Raw genomic sequence first — 15005 nt, 5'->3', positions numbered from 1 at the left:
TATATGGAGCAAGGTAATTATAACGTTCAAGAGCAGGCAACATTTAGCAATTGTGATAGAAATGAGAATAACTGTTACTTACTGGAGTCGGGGAGGGGTTGAAAGAGGGGGCACAGGGAAGATTCTGGTTTTATGTAAATAAAACGTGTCTTGATTAAGATGCCAGTAACATGGGAGAATACATTTGTTAAAATTCAGATTGTGCATGTAAAATGAATGTGTTTCTCTGCATGTAAATATTTCCTCAATAATAAAAATGCACCTTGCATTTAACTTTTCATTGCCTATGTTTTCCAAATGACACCAGGGCACCATGAATGACACAGTCCGTGGTCACAAAGTTAACTACCACAGAAACCAGAAGCATGATCTAGAAGATCCTACCTCTGAAAAAAAAAAAAAAAAAACCATTAGTTTTATGTCCATTCTCCTTAACAAACAGAAGAGTAACACTCAAAAGAAAATTTCTTAGGGAATTCACATCTTCTGCCCACAAGAAACGGCACTACTGAGAATGGCTGCTGCTGCTGACGGATTTACAGCTCTTGTTCCAGTCTGGGACTCCCCAGCCGAGGAGATAAGGACCCAGTTCTGGCACAGAGCTGGAATTGATCTCTGGGGGAGCCCTGCTTGACTTTAGAAGAAAGAAGATTATCACGTTAGATTTAAGTTGGGAGTATTCCCAATGCATTTTGAAATCTGTGGAAGTTTCTGGAGGACTATATTTTTCTCTAATTTCTTCTTGATTTTATTATAAACTAGAATAAAAGAAACCTTAAAAATAGTTACTTTTATTTAATTTTTGGGTAGCTTTTCCTGTGTTTGATAGAGCAGTTTCCTAAATCTCAATTTTCTCTTTCTAGCAAGAGCATATGTCTCTGTGTTACATGAGGAATTTCTGTTAGTAAATCACTCTGGTAAAGTTCCTGGGGTTGACGGAGTAGATACTACCTTCTATAAGAGACAACTCTATAAATACCTTGTTTGAGGGAAATTTATTAATCAGTAGCCCTAGGTAGGCTGCTGCTTTATAATAAAATATGCCTATATTGGGAGAGAGGAGGGGGACTTTGCTTTTTTAAAACCATTTAAAAAAATGCAGAGTATTAATTTGCCAACTTACACTGACTAAATGTTATTGCTGAACTCCCACATGATAAATCAGAAAGAAAGATCCAACTTAACAGGCCAAGTCGGCTCTCAAATGAAAATTGATACCCACAACAGTATCTCCTGTCATCTTCTTTGCCAGTGAAACATGTGTTCCCTGTTATACAGGACCAGCCTTAACATACAGGATTTGACATTTGGTAGGTACCCAATAAATGCAGAATACATCAACATCAGTTACACTAAATAAAAGTCTTATGAATCATGTTACATTGAGCATGTGCCAATAATCACTTGCCTTTTTAAAGTCCAGCATGCAGAGCTTGGCTTTCTCTCCGAACTGCCACTTGCACTGTGTGTTTGCATCATATAATTCTCCTGGCAATTTCTCAGGATACTTATATTCCTTCACAGGCTTTGGTTGATCAGCAAGGCAGATAGCTTGAGCAGTGCTGAAATGAGGAGATGAGCTACTAGTAACTGCCCACAGAGTAACCAAAGGACATACAACTAATTATGCCCTTTTCTCCCATGCAATTTTACAACATATATTGTGTATACAAAGAGGAGAACTTTTTGTCTCCTGAGGTACAATATAATGTTTATCTTAATTATATTTAAATACAGAGACTTCAATTTCTGAAATTATTTATTATACATTGTACTTGTTCCAGGAAGACGATTTATACTTATTAAATTTCTTAAACTTATGAGGAAAAGTGCAACTGAATAATTACAGCCAGTTTTCAGTGTGAGAAGCTCTTATGATGGACACCACACCTTTTATGCACGCTTCTTGCCAGAATCAACCAAAAGATGGGCATTACAAAAATAAAGCACAGCTTTTTCAAAGACTGGAATTTTCTTTCTTTCTTTGCTTTTTATTCTTTTTCTCTCTAGGGTAAGGGACACCTGTATATTATCTTCCAGATTCTAGAGGTTCTTCATGGAACACTGGATTTCCACCAGCAATGCTCTATGTTCAGGATGATTTCTGATGACCCCCAAGTCAAGCAAAAAATTAACCTTGCTAAAATTCATTGGTAGATAGCTAAAGACCAACTAATAATTTCTTTTTCCATAAATAGATTATCCTCTTCTCTGCCAGGATGTTCTTTGGTATAATTTATGCATTTGGTGAAGAGTATTTAAATATTTTTGTGTTTTCAAATAGCAACTAAATCCCTCCTATAAATTTCAATAGGCCCTTCCCTGAGAAAACCAAGAAACAAAAACCTGTAATCACAATATAATGAGCAATGGCAGATCATCCTCCAAAATTGGCTCTGCATGGTTGTCCACCTTGATTGGAAGATTTCTGGCTCATTTCTAGGACCCCAGTCCCACGTTCCACTGCTTCAGAGCTCAGGACTCTGTGCATAAAAAGCAACAAATAGCCCAGATGGGTTCTCTGTGAATTACACCAGAGATTAGGGAAGAAATTACACTAATTCTCTACAATCTCTTCCAATAAATCAGAGCAAAGGGAATACTTCCTAAATTATAAGATGAGGTCAGCATTATCCTAATATCAAAACCAGACAAACATGTCACAAGAAAAGAAAGTTTTTCTTATCTCTCATAAACATAGATAGAAAAATTCTCAACAAAATGTTAGCAAATTGAATCCAACAATGCATGAGAAGAACTATACACTATGACCAAGTGGGATTAATCCTAGGTCTGCAAGGCCTGTTCAATATTCAAAAGTCAATTAATGTAACCTATTACATCAATAGTCTAAAGAAGAAAAAACACATGATCATATCAATAGATGAAGAAAAAAATCATTTGATAAAATTTAACACTCATTCATGATAAAAAAAAAAAAAATTCCAGCAAACTAGGAATAGAGGAGAATTTCCATCTACAAAAAATACACAGTTAACATTATAATTAATGGTGAGAAACTTAAAGCTTCTCCACTAAAATCAGGAACAAATAAGAATGACTCCTCTCACCACTCCTTTTCAACACTGTAATGGAAGTACTATCTAGTGTAATAAAGCAAGAAAATTACATAAAAGGTATACAGATTGGAAAAGAACAAATAAAACTATCTTTGTTCATAGACGACATGATTGTCTATGTAGAAATTTGAAAGAATCCACCAAGAAATTTCTGGAACTAATAAGTTATGGCAAAGTTGCAGGATAAAAGGCTAATATGCAAAAGTCAATTGCTTTTCTATATGCCAGTGACAACCATGACAACCAAACAGAATTTATTGAAAATTAAAAACATGTCATTTACATTAGCACCCCAAAAATGAAATAGATATAAATCCAGCAAAATATGTACAAAACCTACATGAGAAAAATCTACGAAACTCTGATGAAATAAATCAAAGAAAAACTAAGGAGAGATATTTCAGGTCCACAGATAGGAAGATTCAATCTTGTCAGGAGATTAGTTCTTCCCATTTTAATCTACAGCTTCAGTGCAATGCCAGTCAAAATTAAAGGAAGTTATTTGAAGGATATAAACAAACTGATTCTAAAGCTTATATGGAGAGGCAAAACACTTAAAATAACCAGAGCAATAGTGAAGGAAGAGAACAAAGACTGACAACACTCAATTTCAAGACTTACTATACAGTTACAAGGAATGGACAAATAGATCAGTGGAACAGTATAGAAAGGCCGATAATACACCCACATACACATAGTCAACTAATCTTTGACAAAGGAGCAAAGGCGGTGGAATGGAGAAAAGATAGCCTTTTAAACTGGTCATACTGAAACAACTGGGCATCTACACGCAAAAAAATTAATCTGCCAGGCACAGTGGCTCACACCTGTAATCTTAGCACTTAGGGAGGCCAAGGACAGTGAATCCGTTGAGGTCGGGAGTTCGAGGCCAGCCTGGCCAACATGATGAATTCCCGTCTCTACTAAAAATACAAAAATACTAGCCAGGCATGGTGGTGGGCATCTGTAATCCCAGCTACTCAGGAGGCTGAAGCAAGAGAATCACTTGAATCCGGAAGGCAGAGGTCACAGTGAGCCGAGATCACACCACTGCACTCCAGCCTGGGCAACAGAGTGAGACTCCATTTCAAAAAACAAAATAAGATAAATAAATAAATTTTAAAAATGAATCTAAATGCAGACCTTATACTCCATACAAAAACTAACTCACAATGGATCATAGAGCTAAATATAAAATGCACAACTATAGAACTCCTAGAAAATAACATAGGAGAAAATCTAGGTGACCTTGGATATGACAACGGCTTTTTTGATACATCAAAGGCACAATCAGTGAAAGAAATAATGACAAGCTGTACTTCATTAAAATAAAAAATGTCTGCTCTGTGAAATAAATGTCAAGAAAATGAGAAGACAAGACACAGAGTGGGAGAATATATTTGTAAAAGACATAGCCAATAAAAGACAGTTACACAAAACATATAAATAACACTTACAATCCAAGAATAAGAAAACAATAAAAATAACAATAAGAATAACAAAAAGTGGACAAAAATCTGAACAGACACCTAATCAAAGAACAGATATAGATGGCAAATAAGCATATAAAAAGATCTCAACATCATATGTCGTTAAGGAATTGCAAACTCAAACATCAATGAGACACCACTACACACCTCTTAGAATAGAGAAAATCCAAAACACTGACAATGTCAAACGCTGATGAGAACATGGAGAAACAGGAACTCTCATTTACCTCCAGTGAGAATGCAAAATGGTCCAGCCACCAAAAGTGTGGGTACAGAAAGGAAAATAACAATAAGAATAACAAAAAGTGGACTAAAATCTGAACAGACACCTAATCAAAGAACAGATATAGATGGCAAATAAGCATATAAAAAGATCTCAACATCATATGTCATTAGAGAATTGCAAACTCAAACATCAATGAGACACCACTACACACCTCTTAGAATAGGGAAAATCCAAAACACTGACAATGTCAAATGCTGATGAGAACATGGAGAAACAGGAACTCTCATTTACCTCCAGTGAGAATGCAAAATGGTCCAGACCCCAAAAGTGTGGGTGCAGAAAGGAAAATCTTTTCAACCATTTTAAAAACAATCGACCACAATAACCACATGGATAAAATGAACGTTGACTTTTTTCCATGCCATATACAAAAATTAAGTGGTCTACATGTGATAAGCAAACAATACAATTTGTAGGAGATCATGTGGAAGAAGACCTTTGTAACTTTGGGATGAGTAGAGGTTTTTGGTTTTTGGTTTTTTTTTTTTTTCTAGCAGAGTACAAAAGCACCAACCCTAAAGACATATCAATAATTTGGACTCCATTAAAAAAATAAAAATTTCTGTTTAGCAAACCACCATTAAAACTGTAAATAAAAAGTCACAGAGTCAGAGAAGATTTTATAATACATATATGCCAGAATGGGACAAAATGTTTACATTCAGAATGTATACAATACTCTCATCAAGAGAGAAGAAAAACAACAGGGTCTCTTTCTTTTACATGCACAAAAGATTTTAGCGCTTTACTAAAAAGGTATGTTCAAGTGGCCATTAAACATATAAAATGTATTCAATCTTAGTAATACATTGATATGAAATTTCACACTACCAGATACCTAAAATGAAAAATATCAACATGACCAAGTGTTGGGAAAGATTTGAAACCATTTTGAAAATTTCACAAACACTTCTGGGAGTGTAACTTCACACAGTCACTTTGGAAAGCTGATTAGTACTGTCTATTGCACCTGTGCATATATATTTATGACTCTGAAAATTCCATTCCTATATATACTCAGAGACATATATGCAAACCAAGAGAATATTCACAGTGCTGTTCCTTGTAATAGCCAAAAATTGGAAACTCAAATGTCTATTACAAATTGAATGATAAATTTTAGTATATTTATATATTTAGTACGTAAGTTATATGTGACAAACTAAGTAGACTAATGCTATATTTAGATGCAGCAACAAGGATGAATCTCACAACTGCACAATGGTGCATAATTCCTGATTCCAATATACAGTGTTCCATGTCAGGATGGTGGTTGAATACCTTTGGGGAGGACAGGAAGCCCTTGGAGTGGGGAGAAGCAGCTTCTAAAGTCCTTACCACACTGTGTGTCTTGATCTGGGTAGAAGTTACACTACTGTGTTCATTGTGTAAAAATTCATTGAACTGTATGCACTCTTACAATTTTGTACTTTTCTGTATATATTTCGTACCACAACAAAAATAATGTTAATGAACACATTAAGGCAGGTCAAAAGTATCAGTACAACATTTCAAAATCCCTTTCCCACTCTAAGTGGTGGACCAAAAAAATGTTAAAGAGCTTGAGAGATCTTTTAGTTATATCCCATCATTTTTCAGTTAAGAAGACTGGGGGCCTCAGAAAAGGTTATATTACCCGCCAAGGTTAAGACCTTCCCAGGCATGGGTGAGCAAGACATGACCTGATTCCTCGGTCCTTCTCTCCTCCGCAGGAAAGTGCCTACCCTCCAGTCTTAGAGTCACACTAGCACTGCAGACACAACAACTGGCCATGACCTAAGATGAGCCTTGTATCACAGAGCAGGGTATGAATCAAAATGTATTATTTCCATTATGTGCAAAAACATGCTTAATGGGCTCTCAGGTCAGATCTCATTTCCTATCAACATAAGTAGTATGGGGTATGGCGCCACTTACACTCCCAGTTCCCTGTGATGTTGGTCACCTTTCTCATGCTTTGATGTGTTCAGATTCATATGGTCAGAGAACTGGCATTTTCACTGATCTGCAGAGCGTGACTAAAATTTTTAAAAAGTAAACTGAAGATGAGTCCCTGTTGTCATGAAATTTTAAATAATGAGCTAAAATTTCCCTAAGTCACAGGCCTTCTGGATGCAGACATGAGTAATGTGATGAGGTCTGTGTCTGTTAATGGAAAATGACAAATGACTTTATTGACTAGGTTGATGAATTCACTCCAAAAAAGTATCAAGCCTTCATAACTCTACTAAGAATAGAGAAAAGTTGTGCTGAAAACTTCAGGCCAATTGAGTTCCCTTATAGTTTTTTTCCACTATCAAATGCTAGACTACTAATAACGAGAACAGATTCATCTTAAAAGGTAGCCATTTATCCTTACTCATTGTTGGGATCATATCCAAAGAGCCACCTAATTGGTGGAGAATATAACAGTATTTTGATTACTTAGAAATCAGAAAGTCAGCAAACAATACAAACAAGACAGTCTCAGATTCATTAAGTCAGTGAAAAGTCAAGATTTAACACACTGTAGAAGTGTCCAATTTGCAACTGGTTTTCAAGTAAAATGAATCTTAATAGTGAACCTGACAACAAGAGACTTTCTTAGAAAATTTCACCATTCAAGAAAACAAATTTGTAAGCACGTAAAACCTTACCTATTTATTTATACTCATGTGGTCAGAAAAAATTAGTAAAGTCCCTGAAAATAAATGTTTATTATTGAAATTCTACAGCAGCGTTTTGCTGGATTCACACAAAAACACATCAGCACACTTCAACTTATAGTTCAGCTGTTCCAGTATCATAGAATGAAAATGGCTTTTAATTTCAGTATCTTAATAATCACTCTTACGACTATATTATGTCTTCAAGATGACAATCTATTTTCAATGTCCTCAAAATAATTACTCTCCAAGCATGTACTTTTCTTCTTTCCACGAGTCTGCCTATATTTTTTTGGCAGTTATAAAACTTTTCTTGGACTTTCATTATGCTGGTTCTCACTGCACACCCAAATTATAATCCACCGAGTTTTTAAGTTGTCAGAAGATATTTCAAAATAGAAAATGTGTTACTGTATCTTCCTCATAACCATTAAGATGAAAAAGAGGGTTAAAAAATTCTGAATCTAGAAAATTATAGAAAGGATCTGGAATATAGAAAACAAAGAGCATAGTGAGCCTAAAGTGAATAATCTTCCTTGTTTCCCAAAGTAGAATTTCTACACACACACAGAGAAAAATTTGAACAGCTGCAAGAAACAGCTAAAAACAATGTTAACAATCCCCAGCTTGACTCTGAGAATACCATGCAGGGAAAAACAAATGCTAAATGTACTCCTATACATCATGTCAGTTGTAGAACAACTCTAACATTGTCTTTTGTGGTAATATAATTTTTTTTAAAAAATGATCAAGTATATATTCCCAGAATATGGGTTGATCTTACCAAGATACACATATCGTCCAAACTATTGTCAGTTATCCTGGGTGGCATAAACTATGAAACACAGTTGTTCCTTAATGTACCTTGACTTCGTCTTTGGAGTAGGAACACCAAAAAAGACCAAGCTAGAGGAACACAGCCCCTGGAGGCTGATGATCAAGATTCTGGCTGGGAAGATGGGAAGCCAGGAACCCTAGAGAATGAGGGAAGAGGCAGCCATAGGGGCAACCCAGCCCCAGGTGAGCCCTGGGGCAACAGACCACCAGAAAGTAAGCTGGAGTAAAACCAACAGAAGTACTGGTGTGATCCTACTCAAATAGTGTCCTAGAAATAAGAAGACTTAATCTATGCAACAGAAAAAAAAAAAAAAAAAAAAAAAAGGAGCTGTATTAATTAAATAAATGAATAAAAAAGGAAGAAAGAAAACAAAAGTAAAAGTAGGACACAAAGAAGTAGGTCAGTGAAAGGAACCAGAGAGGCCAGTTGAACACTGAAGAATCTACAGGATCTAATAGGGTAGGGGAATTTTGTTCTTAGTTCTCAGTTTGGAATAACTAGTTCTTAGTTTTGACTGAAAAGACATGTACTTTACAGAAACTTGGAAGGCAGATAATCTGGTTTCCCAGCCTGGGGACTTCTTGGGTGCTGCCAAGTTATTTTTTTCTTCCACCAAATCTGGTAGAATCTCCGTGGAGACTATTTCATTGGTCATGCAAACAACTAAACTCATCTTACTGTACACATTAAATACGTGTCTTTTTGTGTATCAATTTTAGCTCATTAAAGCTGTTACTTAAAAAAACCTTTGCTTTTGTTGGAAGTATTAGTATTTGTCCTACTTTTTAATAATAGAAATATAATTCCTTTCTTGTCAAATTTCAAACTTTCCTGTCACAACTAGCTAGTTCCTTAGAATCTATACATTTGTGTCCTCTCTGTTCTTCATTTTTAAACTTTTATTTGCTTCTCCTCCTCATCTAACTTTCAACTTTACTAGTAATCTTGTGATTTCTTGTGCAATCTCCTCCAAATTCTTAAGGTGGTTGTGTTTGCAAATGTTTCCCTAGAACATTCCCTTGAATCAAGAATAATTAAGAATAAAGAATGCTTTCTTTGATGAATCTCAAAAATACAATTTTCAAAAACATTGTGAATGAATTTAATTGAGAACTAAACATGACAGCCCATTTCCCTTCAGTATTTTCAAGCATTCGTGTATTTTGAAAATAAGGAAACATTTTTGTGTATCTCCTCTACTAGAATCAGTGAACTACTGTGAGTCAGTATGTTTGTTAAGAGCAAACACAGTCCTTCTATGTGTCTGGCAAAATACATTTCTGGCTAATGAATAAACATATCCTCCAACCTGAATAAGAGTAGGTCTCCCCGCTAGGACTGAATAAACAGTATTCCTTAAACAGCAAAGGTGCAAATCAGTGTGTCTTCAATGAGGAGCAAAAACAACAAGCCACAATTTCTCCCCGGTACTGCCATTCAATCTGAGAAGTTGTGTTCAAAAGTGAAGAAGAGGAGTGTTGAGTTTAGGTGGATCCAGCATGTGGTATCCACTCAAAGCTCATGAATGCAGATCCAGCATGTGCCCTGCCTCCGCTGTTTCTCACAGATCAGTCATCTTCAAGACATAAAAGCTGCTTTCTAAACACTCTCATTCATCTTTTTAGTATCTGAAACAAATGATTTTATTAGTACTTAAAGATTTTTTAAAAAATAATAAAGGCTATGATTGCAACAGAGTTGCTTTTCCTCTGCCGGCTGCATCCATTGTCCTTGAGATAAATACAGAGAGATCACCTCTAGGGTCCAGAACGCTGGGTTCTACTCACAATTTGGCCACTGACTAGCTGGTCCCTCCTGGTTTCAGTTACTTTTCTGCAAAAGAATCTGGGGTTCATCATGTGGCACAGATGGCTCTCTGTCACCTAAGCACATGGGTAGAGGACATTTCTCAATGCCCTCTGCACTTTTAGGTGGTCATATGAGTTCCTCCAGGAACACCACCCTTGTCCCGCACACCCTCCTGTGCTCTCTCTGTCCTCAGTCCCCAGATGGCTGCAGTGGGGAACTAGGTCCTGGAAGAGGAAAGGTCACAGGATGGAAGAAACCTGGGTCTCTGAAGGACTGTGTGGAGTAGACACATTCCAATCCACACTAGACTGTAATGTCAGAAATAAAGTTTTGGCTTAAGATTTAAACCAAACTTCAAACTCAAAGCCAAAGAGATTCAGGCAATAGTGTATAAACTAGCAGTTCTAAGAATGTTTCATAAAGTTCCTCATTTCTCTGAAATTTTAAAATCTACTATTTTTCAAGGGTCAAACTCTACCTCCCCAACGTTTTATCTCCTAAATAAGTGTTTAGAGAAAATTTCTAAAAATATTATTGATAATTACAGAATATTACAGCTAGGTTAAAGTTTATATACTCAAGTTTCTTCACCTAATGAGGAATGCATTTAGTAGAAAGAAGGAGAGAGAGAAAGGAAAAAAAAGAAAGGAAGAAAAAAATGGAAGGAAGAAAGGAGAAGAAAGAAAAAACTAAACAGAAGGAAGAAAAACCAAAAAAAAAAAGCTATGCTTTATTATTGTGTATACAGATGTGTACATGTATGATCTTTCTATTCACTTCCTGAAGATTCCTAATTACAGAAGTGAGAATAGTAAAACTTAAATGTTAGTGACAAATATTTTGGTGAGTGTCTTATGGCTCCCTTTTAGTCTCAAGTCACTGATTCCCTTTGAATCAATGTTGGATTAAGCCAGCAGGCCTCCATGCTCTAAGGAGATTTTTAGCAAACTCTTAGGTCAATTGAATGTCTCAAGACACCTTCAAAGGGAACCATATCAGGAAGCACAGCCTGGGGCTGCTTGCACAGGATCTGGCTGACCAGGCAGTGAGCATCAGAGGCACTGAAAGATCACAAGACCGGCTCAAAGAGTTCTTACCTTAGAAATTTGTGTAGATACTGGCGGCTGCAGGGAGACCAGGAGAAGACTCCATTGCGTCCTGCCAACGTAGGGGACATGATGTTGCCCTCGGACTTTTTGCACATGTTCCCTTCTCCATCATGAATCATGCCAAAGCTATGAGAGAGAGAGAGATGTTTCTTTCAGAAAAAAAAAAAACAGTTTAAATTATCTAATATCCTCTAACAATTACAAGTCAAGACTGTGAGACTCCCTCACCTCCGTATTCTAGGCAGGCAAAAATAAAAGCCACAACAGCCAATTGGTTGAGAATATTCATGTGTTCAAAGACAGTTTCTGAAGAACGGACCATCCACCAAATTGCCTGAGAGTGTGCACCGATATCAAAGCAGAGCAAATGTCCAGATGCCTGAGTTCTGAATGGGGTGGAGGAACTTGGGATCTTCTTGATTAAGCTAACACTGCTCTATGTTGCTTCTTTTTCTTCATACTCTTTTCTGCTCAGCAGGATTATTAGAGTTTCCATGGGTATTTGTTGGAACTATAGATGCCAGACTTCTACCCAGGAACTGTTGACTCAGAAAAGAGAGATCCAGGTGTTTGAGCTTTCCAAACAAGCGCCCCAGGTGAATCTGATGCTCACTGCAATTTGGGAACTACAAACAGCTGCTGCAACTCACCTGGGCTGACATTCTGTCTCTAGCCCCACCTGGGGATGTTCCAGCTCAAACTATTAGGCCTGCACTACTGGAGGCTGTGATGGGTGGGCAGCACTTGACCTGCATCCCTCTATCTGGAGAGAGTAGCTCCACGGAAACCCAACAGATGACTATGGCTGAATGTATTTGTGGGTGTCGTTTGAAGCAGCACAGGTTACTTTTATGTGAAAACCACAGCACTTTGGAGACCCACACCTGGCTCAGAGTACAGGTACATCTCAAGCTACAGCAGCTATAGGAACCCTTAATAGGGGCCATCAGAGGTGTTCAGAGCCCACGATGCCAATCAACACTCACTTAATAACACCTGAGAAAATGGAGCCGTGCACCTGGGAGAATCACATTTTCCAGGGCTGCTACCTCCCTCACCAGCAAATCTGCTTCTTCTTCTTAACCTGTGAAAGCTGTAGGAGGGCCCTGAGTGCACTCAAGGATCATTTCAATGATCCCATTTTCAATTATCCTAGAAGAACACAGCCTACTTCCTTGGGAGCTGTTATGACTCCAAAGACCTCCCATTAAGGGAAATACATTCTGGCAGAGCTAAGCCACTATTGCCATTAATGTCTGGCACCTAGCCATTGTATGGATTCCCTGAGCACAGGGTCCCATTGGTAAGATGCAGAGAAAAGGAGGAAGGCAAGAGAGAGGGAAAGCAAAGAAGGACATGGTGGTTTCTAGTTGTGGGGGACATTATGCTGCCAAGAATTCCATAAGGAGTGCACAGAAGGCAGCAGGGACAGGAAGACACCAATGTAGGGGAAAGTCAGCTCCAAACGGTGTCAAGAGAATCTGTACTTGTCTATTTAACTGCATTGTTTAGAGCTATTTAGTAATATATTACTAGAAAATATAGTAATCAACATTTATAAGCACTCACCATTTTACAGCTGTTATGGTAGGCCTGTAACCTATATTCTAATTTAAAACTCAACACAGTTCTATAAGGTGGCTTTAATATAAAGACAGCAAGACTGAGGACTGGAGAGAGACTTCATCCAGGGTTGCAGAGTCAAGGCTGAAGCCTGGACACTTTGGTGTCAGGGCCTAGCCAGGATTCATGTAATAGTGTAACCTGAACGTGATTGAAGACTGTATCCAAGGAAATCTGGCGTGCAAACACTGCTGAATTTCTGCAAAATTCCTGATCAGTACCAAGGATGATGTAGATGTAGTCATTTTAGCCTCCACCCATTCTCTGAAGTTCTATTAAAGGCAATTAATCAAGGCCAGAGGGACCACATGGCAGAGGAAATGTGTCATGGCTGTGAAAAAGATTCAGGCTGAAATCCCAAATAGGAGGCTGCCTTAGGGAGAAAAGGGGGAACACAAAATACCAAACTACCCTCCCCTGTCTGGCCCTTGAGCTGCTAATGAAGAAGACACATTATGGTCCAGAAATTGCCCTCGAGAAATTTGCTACCGCGTCTACCTTTCTTTCTAAGGAATTCAAAATCCACAATGTCCCAAGTCTGAGGAAATCTTGGCCTTCAACTTTTACATCTGAAGTATTTTCAATGATTTTTTTTCTAGTATCAAGTCTCAAATTCTGACACATCAACATCTGAGAGATATACAGCACAATGTAGCTACCCAAGCCTGCAGTGGTATAGTTCTAATTTTGTAGGTTGAGGGTTAGGACCTGGCATTTGGGCGTATTCTAACACATCCCCAGGTGATTCTGATGTCCACCAAAATCTTAGCACCACTATTTCACAATTTGTGTCTCTATTTTTTTTTTTTTTTTTTTGAGGCAGAGTCTCACTCTGTCGCCGGGGCCGGGGGCTGGAGTGCAGTGGCCGGATCTCAGCTCACTGCAAGCTCCGCCTCCCGGGTTCACGCCATTCTCCTGCCTCAGCCTCCCGAGTAGCTGGGACTACAGGCGCCCGCCACTTCGCCCGGCTAGTTTTTGTATTTTTAGTAGAGACGGGGTTTCACCGTGTTAGCCAGGATGGTCTCGATCTCCTGACCTCGTGATCCGCCCGTCTCGGCCTCCCAAAGTGCTGGGATTACAGGCTTGAGCCACCGCGCCCGGCCTAATTTGTGTCTCTAATCAGTACAATGCCCACATTTGTAATGCAATGAATGCCAGCAGATCAGCATAAAAGTATCACACAGTGATTGCATTTAATACCAACATTAATAAAGTCACAGAAGAATGAATAGAATACATTTTGAAGATAAGGTTGCTATTTGGCAACCAAGAAATATAACTATATTCAAATGATGCAGACCAGAGAATGTATCTTGCTCCTGTGCACCACAGTACTTTAAAATGGTTACCATCCCATTTGCTAAAATCATAAATATATTTTATCTTTTTCTCCCTTACTGGTTCATAAGTTTCTAAAAGACAGAGACTCCTCTTATCTAACCCACTGCCAGTGAACTTGATGATACATAACAGGTCTCTATTCATGTTTGTTGAGTGAAGAAATGACAACCTTTCCAGCCATAACATACCCAGACATAAACCTAATTTCAGATTAAATTGAATTTGGGAATTATATTTCAATGTCATGCTTTTATTGTCTTCTACAATATTTTTGAGTGATTCAATTACTAATGGGAAGTATTTGTTTATTATTAATGACATACTGAGAATGCTGAACAGCCAACCAAGTGTTCATAGAAGCTGTATCACTTATTTCAGGCTGTTCAGGCAGTAGTGGTTAAGGACATGAGACATTCTTTAAAGGAACCATGGGCCAATGTTATCTGGATGGCAAAGTCTACCCTTGGCATAACGATGGCAACCACAGGTAGGACTGAACTGCCCCGAGCCCTGACGCAGGCTTCATGCAGGCATGTGGAGAAGCACAGCTCATCCTCCATGACAGGCAGAAGGCTGAGCTGAAGACGGCAGTTGCGGGGAACTGAGGGACATGGTCAGGGAAGATAATGGGAGAGAGCATGGGCTGTGGAGGTGGAGGGACCTCAGTCAGGGTCTTGGCTCTGTCATTCATAAGCTGCTTGATATTGGGCAAATTACTTGACCCCTTCCAAGCCTCAGTTTTGTCATACATAAAACGGGATAGTAAAACCTTCCTAATGAACTG

General features: G+C 38.1%; 1 protein-coding gene across 1 annotated transcript in view; it reads right to left on the bottom strand.

Annotated features, from left to right (window-relative positions):
* ADAMTS16 (ADAM metallopeptidase with thrombospondin type 1 motif 16) overlaps window positions 1-15005 on the bottom strand; it is a 193636-nt gene that overhangs the window by 119202 nt on the left and 59429 nt on the right. Inside the window, exons 9-10 of the mRNA XM_030927454.1 lie at window positions 11246-11383; window positions 1409-1562 (exon numbers count right to left, since the gene is read on the bottom strand). Coding sequence (XP_030783314.1) covers window positions 1409-1562; window positions 11246-11383 — 292 coding nt within the window. The remainder of the gene's footprint in view (window positions 1-1408; window positions 1563-11245; window positions 11384-15005) is intronic.

Source organism: Rhinopithecus roxellana, chromosome 3, assembly GCF_007565055.1.
Source record: "Rhinopithecus roxellana isolate Shanxi Qingling chromosome 3, ASM756505v1, whole genome shotgun sequence".
In the NCBI taxonomy this organism is placed as follows: Eukaryota; Metazoa; Chordata; class Mammalia; order Primates; family Cercopithecidae; genus Rhinopithecus; species Rhinopithecus roxellana.
This window is presented reverse-complemented; position numbering and strand designations above follow the sequence as displayed.